This window comes from Acipenser ruthenus, chromosome 4 (assembly GCF_902713425.1).
Source record: "Acipenser ruthenus chromosome 4, fAciRut3.2 maternal haplotype, whole genome shotgun sequence".
Lineage (NCBI taxonomy): Eukaryota > Metazoa > Chordata > Actinopteri > Acipenseriformes > Acipenseridae > Acipenser > Acipenser ruthenus.
The window spans coordinates 61313388-61328729 of NC_081192.1; the positions used below are offsets into that span (position 1 = coordinate 61313388).

The window sequence follows — 15342 nt, forward strand, 5'->3', positions numbered from 1 at the left end:
TTTTAATACCCTATTCATAAGGCGTTGGAAGGAGGCCGGAGCCCCGTGAAGGCCAAAAGGCATTACCTTGTAGAGAAGGCAGTTTTCTCTCTGGCAGTAAGGGACAACAATATTTGCCAGGACCCTTTAGTAAGGTCAAGTGTTTGTTAAATAATGAGCTTATCCAGTCGCTCAGTCAATTCATCTACCCGGGGCATTGGATAAGCGTCGAACTTGGACACGTTGTTCAGTTGTCTACAGTCGTTGCAGAATCGCCACAAGCCATTGGGCTTGGTGACCATCACAATAGGGCTATTTCATGGGTTATTGGACTCTTCGATGATGTCAAGTCTTAACTTGCTTTCTTCTTCTTTAATTACATCTATCCTCTTTGCTTCAGGGAGATGATAGGGACGCACCCTGACTTTAACTCCCGCGGTGTAACAATATCATACTCTGTCACACTTGTGCGCCCTGGTAGGTCAGAGAACAGATCTTGGCCCCTGTTTACCAACTCGTCCACTTCCTGTACCTGTTCCTTGGACAGGTCAGGTCTGAGATTTACTTTCCTGGATTTTCCTCAGTTACCACTCCCACCAGCAATTCCCGGTCTACCATGGCTTAAGCAGGTTGATGTGATAGATCTGTTCAGGCTTTCACTTACCCAGCTGGTGAATTTTGTAATTAACTGGCCTGGCGGCTTTGATAACTTTATAGGGCCCTTGCCAATGGGTGAAAAGCTTGCTCTCGGGGGTAGGGACTAACACCATTACTCTATCTCTGGGTTGAAATTCTCAGATTTTAGCAGTTTTATTGTAATAATGGGCCTGTCTTCCCAGTGCTTCTCTTAAATGGGTTTGCACAATAGGGGTTACCTTATGTATGCATTCTTGCATTTTATTACATGGTCTTTCACATTCCTATCACTAGGGGTCTGTTCCTCCCAGGTTTCTTGGGCAGTATCTAAAATTCCCCGCTGTTGCCTCCCATATAAAAGCTAGAATGGTGAGAACCCCGTGGACGACTGGGGAACTTCACTCACAGCGAACATTAATTAGGGCAACTGCAATCCCAGTCTTTACCATCCTTGGAAATCACCTTCCTCAGCATGGACTTTAGCATCTTATTAAAACGTTCGACCAGCCCATCTATCTGAGGGTGATAGACCAAAGTTCGGATGGGCTGGATGCGCAACAATGCACACAGCTCCTTCATTACTCTATTAACAAAGGGGGTCCCTTGATCCGTCAGGATCTCTTTGGGAATTCCCACTCATGCAGTACAATTGGACCAGTTCTTAACTATCGTTTTGGAAGCTATATTCCTTAATGGAATAGCCTTGGGGTATCGGGTAGTATAATCCAAGATTACCAATACATATTCGTGTCCACTTGCCGACCTATTTTAGGGGTCCCCACTAAGTCCATGGCAATACGTTCAAACGGAATGTCTATGATGGGCATGGACTGGAGAGGGGCCCTAAAATGCGGTCAAGGGCTAGCACGTTGACACTCAGGGCATGATTTACAAAATCTCTCCACTGCTTTGTTAATCCCCAACCAATAGAATCTCTGTAATACGCTGCTATGTAGTCTCGGTTCCTAAATGAGTGCCAAAGAGATGGTTGTGTGCTAAGTTCAACACAATCTTTTGGAAGCATGGGGGCACCAACAGCTGTTCTGCAGGGGCTTTGTTTAATATTGCTACTCGACGATACAGAAGATCATTTTTAATGATAAAGTGTTTGTGGGGGTTAACTACTACGCCTTCCAAAGCTACACCATTTGTACTAGATACTTTAAACCTGGGAAATCTCTCCCCAATATCACCTTGTGGGGTAACCTGGGTATTACACCCACTCTAACTGTGTACACCTGCTCTTTAAAAAACTATTTCTACTATGGTTGTGGGATAATATTTAACATCTCCATGTATGCAAGTGATCCCTGTAGCCATATTACATGTGTCAATTAAAGCATTTATCATCTTTCTATTAACCACTATCTCAGTGGTGTAGAGAAACTTCCTCCAGCTACCCCTGGAAATACAAGACTGCCACAGAAATGCTGCATAAATGTGTATTTAGAGCTCAGCGCTTTAAAACTCCATTTATGTGTCCTAAGTTACACTGCATGGGATCCTCCTTCTGTGGACAGATTTTTGCAATATGACCCCAGAGATTGCACCGAAAACATCTAGACTGTGAATAATCATAACCCCCTTCTTTGCTTGGTACCCTTGGTACAATATTTAAGTGTCCCTTCACGACATTGGACCGCTCTTCACCTCCCATTGGTAACTGTAGCTTACCCATCTTGGCGAGGCTGCGTTGGTTCCCGGTAGGTGCTGTCAGCAAAAGAAACATTGGAGTTAGTACCTGGGGTTGTTGTGATAACTCCTCAGCAGCAATGTAGCTTTCTACTAACGAGATGAACTCATCTACATTTTTGGGGTCTCCTTGCCCCACCAATTTGTAGTGAGAGCTTGGTATGGCTCGAAGCAACCAGTCCATCACCATGAGCTTGATGATCCAGTAGCTAGAGTTGACCTCTGGGTTTAACCACCTCTTAGCCAGGTGGATTAAATTGAAAAATTGCGAGCATGGGGGGATACTTCTGGGCTCTCCATGCAGGGGTCACACCAGATCGTGCCAGAGTCTCTGCTTTGAAGTGCTCGTAGTCATTGGTGTGTGTTGGAGCAAGGTCAAAGTATGCTTTCTGAGCATTGCCGCTCAGGAAGCGTGCGAGGACTCCCACCCACTCTTCTTTTGGCCACACCTCTCTTGTGACTGTCCTCTCAAAGGCTAGTAAGCAGGCTTTGATGTCGTCCATTGGTGTCAACTTGTTCATTACATGTGTTGACTGGACTGATGCTGTTCTGTTGGGCCGTTCATTTAACTGGGCCAGCTGCAGTAGAAGAGCTTGGTTGGTTTCCTGTTGTGTTCAGTTGATTTCCTGTTGTACAATGGAGATGTTCGCCAGGCACACCTGTGTGATCCTGTTTGTCTTCTGTTGCATCGCCAGGTCTTGCATCAGGCCCTTGAACATTTCCTCCATGGTGCCTGCCAACACTCAACGTGGTCTTGCTGTTCTGGTTTAGGGTACTGTGGTTTGAAGGACCACAGTTCCGATCCCACCGCTCCCACCAGTTGAGGTACGAGGTGTATGATTGGTCAGGACACCAGGGGTCAAGTGCAACAGGTTTTAATACTTTTATTACAAACCACATTTCAAAAGAAAATAATAAAATAAACACAAATAATAAAATGAATTCCTTTTGAGATTATTTTATGACCCAAGCTAGTAAAACAAAAATAAACCAAAACAAACACCTAACTCCATAGGAGAGCTAACTAAACATGAGCTGAAACACTACCACACGGGACGACTAAGCCGTTTACACGGTAACAAAACACACAATAAGCATCCTTAGACAAATAACTCACACGTTCAAATAAATGTGGTTACATAGATTCTTTCGGCAACGCCTCTTTATAACGCACAGTAATTCCTAGCTTACTTCCAATACACCTCAAAAGAGTACGAGGGTTTCACACTGTGGTGAACACTTTCTTTTATTTTCAACAGAAAAGAAAGTAGCTTTAGTTTTTGATTACCTTTGATAGTTTCTAGGATCAACACAGCACTCTTTGCCTTTCAATTATTCCAGCTTGCATAGCTTCCCTTCTCTTCCCACACATACGGTGTGTTATGCCTCCCTCTCCATACCCATGACGTCAGCCTATATTCAGTTTTTGTTCCCAGCGTTCACTTTGACGTCACACGTATTTCTGGGTAGTGAAGTTCAATTTGCCTTTTTGGCTCCGTCAGCCATTTAAAAAAACTAGCAACTACTGTTTGGTTATAGTAACACGTCTGTGACAACACAGTTGGTTTGCCATTAAAAAAATATGCAGGGTTACTAGCAACCCCTACTTCATGCTGCATATAAGCATGCTGCATATATATATATATATATATATATATATATATATATATATATATATATATACATATATATATATATGCAGTTGTAGTCAAAAGTTTACTTACCCCAATGGAAATGCATAATTTCTAGAAATTTCTCAAAAACAAATAATGGATAGAGGCGTCTGCTAAATAAACAAATAATAATGCAGTGCCTTTTAAACCTGTTTTACTGTGAAAAAAACTACTTTTAAACAGCACGCCTAAAATAAACTGTGCGTGTGAAAATAAATTGGACCTGACGCGCCTGAGACGCGTTGAATAAATGGACCGCAAAGGGTTAACCATGCTGAAGTAGATTTTGATGCATGCTTTGGATTGTTGTTGTGTTGGAACGTCCAGTTGCGCTTTAAACCAACTTTTGTAGCCGAAGGTTTCAGATGATTGGCCAATATATTTTGGTATGCTATGGAATCATTTTATTTTTTATTTTTTATTTATTAGTCAGCAATTGTTTTTTATCATTTTCTCCCAATTTAGAGTAGCCAATTATTTTTAGGCTCAGCTCTCCGCTACCACCTCCGCGCTGACTCGGGAGGGCGTGTGCCATCAGCCGACCACTTCTTTTCACACTGCAGACCCACCATGCAACCACCTCAGAGCTACAGCATCGGAGGACAACGCAGCTCTGGGCAGCCTACAGGCAAGCCCACAGGCGCCCGGCCAGACTACAGGGGTCGCTCGGCCAATTGTGCGCCACCCCCTGGGAGCTCCCATCTACGGTGGGCAGTGGAATAGCCTGGACTTGAACTGGCAACGTCCAGGCTATAATGTCAGGAGTCCCATGGAATCCATTTTACCATGTAATGGAACTAAATTTCCTGTGCCATTAGAGAAAAAACAGCCCCATGGAAGGATATTACCACCTCCATGCTTGACAGTAGGTATGGTGTTCTTTTCTTTGTATGCCTCACCAGACTTTTTCCAGACATAAGCATGACCAAATAGCTCGATCTTTGTTTCATCACTCCACAAAACCTTTGACCAGAACTCATATCCATCATTCAAATGCCGTTTTGTAAATTTTAAGTGATTGTCCTTGTGATATTTTCCTAAGAGTGGCTTCTTCCTTGGCCTACGACCATTGAGACCTTCGCCATGCAATACTCGACCTATGGTTGAAATGGAAACCCCAGTCCCACTTGCAGCCAATTCACTTTGAATATCTTTGGCAGTCAATCTCGGACTGTTATTAACCTTCCCTACAATTCTTCTACTTGTTCTTGGTGAAAGAACCTTCTTTCTTCCAGACCGAGGGAGCTTTGTGACAGTACAATGAGTCTTGTACTTCTGATAATAGAAACAATAGTTGAAATTGGGATACTCAAATGCTTGGAAATCTTCTTGTATCCTTCTCCAGCTCTTTCTTTTTCCCATATTGACTTATTGGTAATGACATCAATCATCCTATGCATAACCCTTTTATACTCTCTATGAATGTTCACCTACAATCCAGCATGTTCTACACTTTTCTAGAATTAGGTTTTTTCCTAGTCCACAGAAGCAAAACTTTTTTCTACAAAAGATTGTTTCTAAAAAATGTTTTTTAAAGAAATTTCTAGAAATTATAAATTTCCATTAAGGTATGTAAACTTTTGACTACAACTGTATATATATATATATATATATATATATATATATATATATATATATATATATATATATATATTATGTAGACCGGCCACACTCACGGTCGTTTGCCCCTATAATACGGAGACCCAGGACACAGAAATGGAGTTTAAAGCCCGGAGCTCTAAATACACATTTATGCAGGTCCCTGACTAGCTCGCAGGACTGCTAAGCCGTTTACCTGGCATAAAACAAAAACACACAGTTTTTAAGAATACACACAGTACTTCTTTTTACATTGACAGCTCGGAAACAGAGCACACCTTCTGTCTCCTTCTACTCAGCAGTCCAGTGTAGACTGACTGCATCTCTTAAATACCCTGTACCTGGTTCTAATTTACAATTACTTCCAGGTGCAGGGGCTCATTAACAATAAAATTAATTAAACAATTAACTAAACCATGCATACACACGTGTTTTATGCAGGGAGGATATTCACCCCTTCCCTGCTGTGTTACTATATATATATATATATATATATATATATATATATATATATATATATATATATATATATGCACTGTATAAAAAATAACAGTACAAACTATAACATTTGTTTTCTTTCAACTGAACACCAGACCTACAAGATTTATGTATTTTTTTGACAGCTATATACCACTTTAATAAGATAAATCATGGATTAATGAGAATAGGGCCTGTTGTAACAGTTTAGTTAAGTTGTTCAGTGATTTAATGTTTAAAATATGACATTGTTTTTTCAAAAGATTAGGATCCAGTGTTAGTGCTTTAAAAAGTACCATGTAATAACTACTTTGGAAGTCCTCATGTACATATTTTTTCCAAAATCATAAAAGTTAACATGATCATTGATACTGATGTTCAACAGCTTAATGTGGTCAGTTAGTTGATAGTTATTACTGTGTTTGAATCACAAGGATGTTGACACCAACAGATCACACAGGGTTTCTTAGCTAACACGTGACTTCAACCAACACTGAAAGCGGAATATTTCAAATTCATCCAAAGTCAACATACCCTGCAGGCTACACAGAGGTGCAGTTAAAAGAAACGTAATGATTAACATTAAATAATGGGACTGCTCATAACTCACAGAACTTCCTGACCGTTAATGTATTTCTGTCGGGGTGAAAGTAAGATAAGCAAATTAACAAACATGATACATTACTATATTTGTGTTGTGTGCTCCTTATTCTTTTAGAGACGCGCATACTATCAGTTTTCAACCTATATGTTTTTTCCATACTCTGGGTGTTACACTGACCTGATAGTGTGTCAACAACAAGAGTTTCCGATAAATTAGGCCAAGTAGCCCATATTTTTGGTTTTACCACAGAATGTACGATGTGTTTGACGTTATGGTTGAAATAATGAAGTACTGAATTGTATAGTTTGGTTGTCAAAAGTGCTCACAGTGAACAACAGATGCTGTGAATGTTATCTTGTATTCTATCCATGAGGACACCTATTCTCTTGGGCCTATACCTTAGAGAGAAACAGAAGTCCACAAAACAAAAGATGTGCAACCTCAGCTGAGCTGTTCTGGAGAAAAAAAAAAACTTGTGAGATTAAAAAATAACTGTGAGCAAGTGTCTGAATAATCAGTCTTGTGCTTATCATTTGCATGTAGGTGGCTGCTCCTACAATATGACTCACTGATCAGGTATATGACCTGACATGACTTTCTCTGACAATCTGCCCTTCCAGTTTATCTGTTAGTTTTCATATCTGCTTCCACATAACTTTGTTTGCCGCAGTGTTTTTATTTATTTATTTATTTATTTATTTATTGAATTTAGTCTTTGCCTATTTTTATTTACTATGGAAATTCCCAAGTGTTTATTCATTTAATATTAAGATAAAACTTGGTTATGCAACCTTCAACAACCTATTGCGAGTATCAGAATCTACTGTAGTAGTATATGAAGACATCTGTCCATCTGATTGTATCTATGTATGTAAATATGAACATATTTAAGTCAAAGTTTCATTTTATATTTGCATGGTAATATACAACCATAGCAGGGTATTTACACTGAGACTACTTTTAAAGGATCCTCCAAAATTCCTAATAAAAAATAGAAAAGAGCTTAAAAATCCACCCCACAAGATCCTTAGTTTATGCCAATGTGTTTTATTTTTTTGTAATGTGTTGTCGCATAGCCTTGCCCCATAGTTTTACTTTTGTATGCTGGTGTATCAGTTATGTAAAACGATCTGACACGTAGTTAATCCTGACTTTACAATGGCCCTACTTGCCTTAATTTTCACCTGTAAACATACAGATCTTTCATTGTCTCGTGGCACAGTTCCAAGACTAACTATTTTTACAGTTGGAGTGTCACCTCGGGATTGTTTTCGCATAACTTCCTCATTCCTAAAAAGTCACTAAAACCCTTGAGCAAGTGAAAGAAAGTAAAGAAATTGCACCCTGCTACAGGATGATGTATCAACTGTAAAGAGAGTGTTGTCTCTGGGGTTGAAACATGGAGGATTTGGTGTGGATGACACAGTTTGGTCTTTAATATGTATTTAAAACACAATTGTCAAGCCCACCAAAAGATATGTTATGTTGACATATCTCTGTTTCTTACAAAACACTTTATCATAGACTTGGCAACTAGAATTTCTGCAGCACCAGTACTTGTAACTTGCACCTCATCAGAGACAAGAAGTCTTTGTAAACTTCAGTCTGACTAAACAATTCCGTCCTTGTTTGTGATTATGTTACTGACAAGTAGACAAGGGAGCTCAAAGCTCAGTTTCTATAATCTGACAAACAGTAATGCCAGTTGAGCCATAAAACCATTGAAGAATGGAAACTAGCAGATTCGTCATCATTAGTATAGGTTAATAAAGACTGGGGTCAATATTTCATGTGCATACCTTTAAATACTTGACTTAATATATAATAAATAGTTTAAATATTGTTTTATTTTATTTATATGTAGTATAATTACTATTGTTAATACAATATAATACAATGCAGTGCCTAAAAAGCAACATTTTCATTTTAGGTAGAAATTTACCTGTGCGTTGTTTCTGATTGTACATCTGGTACTTGACCCTTTATTTTGTGTTTCAAAAAGGTACTTAAAATAAAAAGGGAAAATCAAACAGAAGAAAAAAACAAGAGTTGCAAGAGGCCTCTGATGTGTTTGCCCATAGCCTTTTGATATTACTTAAGCTTATTGTGTGTGAGTGGGAAATGTCCTTATTTCCTATACACAAACATTGGATAGCCTTGAAAGTGAACATTAAAGGCAGATTAAGCCACCGTTACTTTTATATATAAAAACTGGCTATTAATTCGTCATTTCATGTTTGCTTTTTTGATTCTTGGCTAGTTAACAGCAGAAAACGAATGCATGTATTTGGAAAGTGCACGATAAAACATACCAGATTACAGCATTGCAGCAGTGGGGCCATTCCTCTATATTCCTCTCTATTATCTATCATGTATATACTATAACACTATAACTGATTGTTTTACATGTTGGTGTTAAAACACATAGATAAATGTAAATGGATACAAAGAGATCCGTACGTTACCTGTTGCAAAATGTCACCTCTTAGAATAAGGATATATTATATAATTTCATCAATGCATTGGTAATGATATTTAAGCTAAAGCATGTATATCCAATTAGATTGTATTGCCAATAATCATTTAAAATATGTGTTAAACTATTAGTTATGTAGGTATGTCTGCAGTGCAGTAACGAAGTCACATGTAATGTACTTTTTAACAATCATTTCTACAAAACACAATGCTTAATTGTTTTTTTAAAAAACAAATGCATTTGAATAATGTAGCAACATCATGTTGAAAACATATTGCAATAGATGAACTGAATGTATTAGTTATGTGTTTTGCATAGGCGTATGATGCAGGACTGTTAAAAAATAAACTAGATTTTGTAAGTTTAAAGGTAAAATGGTAAAATTTAGCAAGCAAACTTTCTAGAAATCCAGAAGTGCAAAATATACAGACCACCTCCACATTAAAATTGGTTTGTTGCTTTACATCACTGGGTATTGCAGAATGCTCTATTCTTTTTTTTTTTTTTTTTAAGCGCCTGGTAAACGTACGCCACCTGGTTGTATTTAGTGAAATGTCACCCGGTAGCCTTTTTTCAGAGTTAGAGAGGCTACAGGTGAATGGGGAGGGAGGAAGAATCGCTGCAAGTACAAATACAAAACAAGATTTCAAATTACAGAATCGTCACTAGCAGTTGGCATTTAGCATTTTTTAAGTGTGTTTGTATTGCTTATATTTTTGATTTGCTAATAATAATCCGAGTTGAATAGTTTAACCCCGCCCCTTGTCGCTGTGTGTAAATGGGCTGGCTCTCGGGAGAGATAAGAACCCAGCTGCCGAAGTCTCAGGAGACAGAAAGGGGTTTGGTCCCTTAACAGCAATGACTTGGGTGCTTTAAAATATCAACTGTAATATAAACTTTAACTGAAAGCGAACTCTGCTTCCGTCTGTTCATTGGCGAAGTTGACAACTGCTATACCCACAAAGATAATATTATCTGCTATTTTTTATTTATTTATTTATTTATTTTACTGCTGAAACTGACATACCAGTATTCAGAAACTGATAAAGTTACAAGAGAAAAAAAATGAAACTGGAAGTTTTCTACGGGAGCAGTACTGAGGAGAAGCCCTTGGAAGTGTGCAGCGATGCTGAGGTCAGTATCCCTTCTCCGCTTTCCGGCGAAGAAGAGCTAGGTTCAGATGGGGACTGCGTAGCAAATAGCCCTGCACCTGTTAACGCGGCCGCTGATGGTAAGGGCAAGACCTACACCAGGAGACCCAAACCACCATATTCCTACATCGCACTGATCGCCATGGCAATTAGAGACTCTACAACTGGACGTCTCACTCTGGCTGAGATCAACGACTACCTGATGAAGAAATTCCCCTTTTTTAGAGGAAGTTATACCGGCTGGAGGAACTCGGTACGCCACAACCTGTCTCTGAACGACTGCTTTCTGAAAGTGCTTCGGGACCCTTCCAGACCATGGGGCAAGGACAACTACTGGATGCTGAACCCAAACAGCGAGTACACCTTTGCCGATGGGGTATTCCGGCGCAGGAGGAAGCGAATCAACAAAAAAACTGCGAAAGACCCGGAGGGTATAGATCATCCTGTCAATGAGGAGCTACCCAGTTCCATCGCCACTGCCTCAGTTGTTAAAGATGACAGAGCAGGGACCAAGTTTTCAAGCTCCTTTGCTATTGATAGCATCTTGAGCAGGCCCTTCAAGAGAAAAGAGGACATCCAGCCAGAGCCTTGCAGTGGCAGAGATTTGTGGCCAAATAGCAGCCCCTTGATGCCTTATCTTGTGTCATATCCACCTGCTGCTGTAGCTCACATTCAGCCGGTGTTTACAATCAACCCCCGTGCCTCGCATTTGCTGCAGGCGTACAGGTATGGCTTATCAGACCCAGTCCTTGGAGCAGACCATCTTGTTAATTATTTGGCAGCAGACGGCATGCCCAACTCCGAGGTTTACCCTGCCATCCGAATACCAACTGCTGTGCGAGCGTCAACCAGCAGCTGCCACTCATTCAAAATTGACTCTTTGCTTGGATGAGAGGGATGGAGGAGACAAAGGAAGCATTTTTCCTGAGCACTTTCTTAAAGACTATACTGTACTGTGTTTGATAACTAAATGCATCTCATTGCATTGACTTGAGGTTTGACAATCAGTCGCTTGAGACTGAGAACGTAACATGTTTTTGGTATTTTGTTATTGTTTGACAACCAGTTTTTCTGGTCACTACAAATTATGGATGAAACAAGTTCAGGTATATTATAATAAGTTATAGTTTTGTTTTGTTTTGTTTTTTTTAACACAGACCTTTGTATGTGTTTGACAGATTATTTTGGTAATTTCTGCTGCAAACGATGGCATGATTGTGCCAAAATTTAGAAAACGCTGATTATTTTTTATTATTATTATTATTATTATTATTATTATTATTATTATTATTATTATTATTATTAATGCTATTATTATTTATGTATGTATTATTGCAAGCAATGTTTTTTTTTTTTTTTTGTATGACGGGCTGCAGCGTTTTGTGGTTTAAGTAAAGGCTGATGTTAATAGTGACTAAGCTCGAATCGAGCTATAGAGTTGTACACAATTTGTACTGTTTCAGAAAGTGACCACTGCCAATGTAATCCAGGCGATTATTGTGTATATTTTCTTAAAATGATACATTAATGTTATTTTTTAATAAAATCTTTTACTAAACAAGTATAGTGTGAAATGCAGTTATTTGGTTATTAGTTCAGAGTCAATCGTATACCGTGTTGTCAAGCAAAGCTCACTTAAAATGACAATATTTGATTTGCGTTAGAAATCATACAAACATTCATACACATTGAAGAAAGATACCAATTACGTTAGTAGACAAACCGATTACCTTTCTGAGGCGGTCATTTAGCAGAGCTTGACTAGAAATTTTGGCAGGGACATTGTTTTTAATACCAATGGTTTTAAACATTGTGACTTCATGAATTCCATATGTACATTAATTGATTGAACTTAGAAACAAAAAGTCAATTATGAAGTCAACCAGGATTGCAGTAACCATATCTGTGGTTTTAGGAAGTTCAAAACACTCTCCTGTCATTTTCAAAACACCCCTACTGCTTTCAAAACATTCTCACCTTCGCAACAATCTATAAGTCAAAATAATGTATATTGCTTTTTGTATATGTGTATTGTGTTCCTTAGTAATACACCGAAATTGCAACAAAGCTGCCACCTCCAAATACAATATCACATGCACATTTTTATTGCCTGCGTGCAATACACTTTTCTCTATTAAATGTCATTTGCCATGTGTCTGCCCAGTTCTGAATGCTGTCTAGATCATTTTGAATGACCTTTGCTGCTGCAACAGTGTTTATCACTCCTCCTATTTTTGTGTCGTCTGCAAATTTAACAAGTTTGCTTACTATACCAGAATCTAAATCATTAATGTATATTAGGAATAGCAGAGGACCTAATACTGATCCCTGTGGTACACCACTGGTTACCTCGCTCCATTTTGAGGTTTCTCCTCTAATCAGTACTTTCTGTTTTCTACATGTTAACTACTCCCTAATCCATGTGCATGCATTTCCTTGAATCCCTACTGCGTTCAGTTTGAGAATTAATCTTTTATGCAGGACTTTGTCAAAAGATTTCTGGAAATCTAAATAAACCATGTCGTATGCTTTGCAATTATCCATTGTCAATGTTGCATCCTCAAAAAAATCAAGCAGGTTAGTTAGACACGATCTCCCTTTCCTAAAACCATGCTGACTGTCTCCCAGGATATTGTTACCATGTAGGTAATTTTCCATTTTGGATCTTATTATACTTTCCATAAGTTTACATATAATAGAAGTCAGGCTTATTGGTCTGTAGTTACCTGGTTTGGTTTTGTCTCCCTTTTTGTGGATCGGTATTACATTTGCAATTTTCCAGTCTGTCGGTACAACCCCTGTCAAGAGACTGTTGCATGATCTTGGTTAGCAGTTTGTAAATAACTTCTTTCATTTCTTTGAGTACTATTGGGAGGATCTCATCCGGCCCAGGGGATTTGTTTATTTTAAGAGCTCCTAGTCCCTTTAACACTTCTATCTATCTAACCAATGCTAACACCTTTTTAGTCATTTTATTTTCATTCAAAAAAGAAGCTCAATCATTCTAAAACTCTAAACATCCAATTGCAAGTTACAATACAGAATTAGATAGAAATTGTCAAACTTGTTAGCTTCCATGGACCATTGATGAATCAAACTTGTTTTTCATTCAGTTATGGTATTACATTTGTATTTTCCCGAAACCTTTCCCAGCTAAAGCTAACTTGATTAAGCCAGATAACAATTACTGTTAGCACATTGAAAACCAAAAATGTGATCATTATGTTTACAGAAACTGTAGATATACAAACATATATCAAAATAAGGAGAGTTTAAATATTTTGTTATACAAAAAGCATAATAATAACATATAAACAGATCAATGTATTCATCTAAGTAATTTCCATTTCCAAAAAGCAAACATTGTCATGTATTAATTTGTATTAGTTTCAGAACAAAGCAAACAAATAAAATGAAATAAACTAGAAATGAGCAACAAGAACTATTTACACATTAAAGAAAAAAGAAACAGACATCTAAAGACAGCAGTGAGGCCAGCAAACTTAAAAAAGTGACCAGACATATACACATGTGATATTTACCACAATTGGGGAAAACTTGTACCCTCCTATTTTATTGGTGTTTCTAAGAATTCATGTTGCAATGAAAATGTGTGGCAAAGTTTGGCAATGCGTCTCATCAGTTTATTCTGTTTTTTTTTTTTTTGTTTTTTTTTTGTGTTTTGGACATATGAAGTAAGCCACAAGCACTACTACGAGTACTAATACACACAACCACTATCTAAGAAGAAGAACTTGAGACAGAATTGCATCATCTTGTGTATAGTCCAGTTAAATATTATTTGTAGTTTTTTGGTAAAATACAGAATGAAATTAATATATTTAGCACCGTTTAGACGTTTTACATTTAGGTTAGCAGTGTTATGACGCAGACGTTTCTCTCAAGTTTAGAGGAAAAAAGTATACTAATAACATTATACATTAACTGAATAAAACTAAGATGCTGCATTTAAAGTAAACGTGGCCTATTAGCTGTTTACTGATTTAAGAAGTTAATAGCAAAACACCGTACACGGCATGTGTAAGTATTAGCACTGAACTGTACGTATACATTAATTCATTTTTGAACATCTTGGAGGTAAAGGGGAGTGTTTCGAGCATACGTAGCTATACTGTTTTGGGCATGAAGGGAGTGTTTTAAAATTACACTCTGGCATGTTTTAAACTCTTGAGTGTTGTATGCGTGTTACACGGGGATTATTACTAAAAAGTTATTAATTCAATACAATGAATTCCATGTTACTGTAAAATGCTGTAAAAACAAACAAACAAAACACTAAAAAAAAAAAAACTATAAATTCAGCTGTGGCTTATCCCGGCGGTGTATAGGCTGTTCAAATCAGATATCCCGACAGTTGAGATATCACTTAACGTGATTCTAATTTGTTTGATATGGTAAAGTCTAAAAACATACAAAACAGTTGGAAATGACCGTTCCAGAACCCACAGGTGTTCTGTTACCACACCTGATTAGTTATACCTCGCTGAACTTGAATACTTTTCCCATTAGAAACTACAACGACTGAATATAGACTTAATGTTTCAACAGAAAAAAAAGTAATTTATAGACGGAACAAAAATAAATTTGATACTTGTAATGGACAGATAACACGCGTTTGCGTGAGGAAACATATGGGTTTTTCAAACACCATGAAACTGCCATAGAGATGATAGAGCACGCTATATCTGATACAACAAGGGTTCCCTCTGATGTTTAAATACCAGGGTGTCTGATTATCTATTGCTTTCCAAACTAGCTTGTTGAACTACTTTTCTGGGCGCACCCTTCACACGCTCTTTTTTTAAAAACAATGATAGATATGATTTGAACTGAAACCACACAAACTATCAACATGTCGTGGCATTCCTTGTGTAAACACTGGCAAAACGAATACAACTAAAGTATAAACGTTTTTTTCTTGCAAAAAAATGGTCTACAACATGTAAAAAAAGAAAGGAAGAAAGAAAAAGAAAGAAAGAAAAAGAAATCGAACAACAACAAAACAGTACGGTGGAGTTATATACCAAGATCATG

At 37.9% G+C, this 15342-nt stretch overlaps 1 protein-coding gene across 1 annotated transcript; it reads left to right on the top strand.

The window, feature by feature from the left end:
• Positions 1-9942: 9942 nt before the first annotated feature.
• Positions 9943-11864, top strand: LOC117400019 (forkhead box protein Q1-like). Its single transcript, XM_033999475.3, has one exon. The coding sequence runs from the start codon at positions 10202-10204 to the stop codon at positions 11177-11179; it is 978 nt and encodes a 325-aa protein (XP_033855366.1). The 5' UTR covers positions 9943-10201; the 3' UTR covers positions 11180-11864.
• Positions 11865-15342: the final 3478 nt, after the last annotated feature.

Bases quoted from the DNA above. Each gene is read 5' to 3' on its own strand.
- LOC117400019 (XM_033999475.3), top strand. From the start codon at position 10,202: ATGAAACTGGAAGTTTTCTACGGGAGCAGTACTGAGGAGAAGCCCTTG.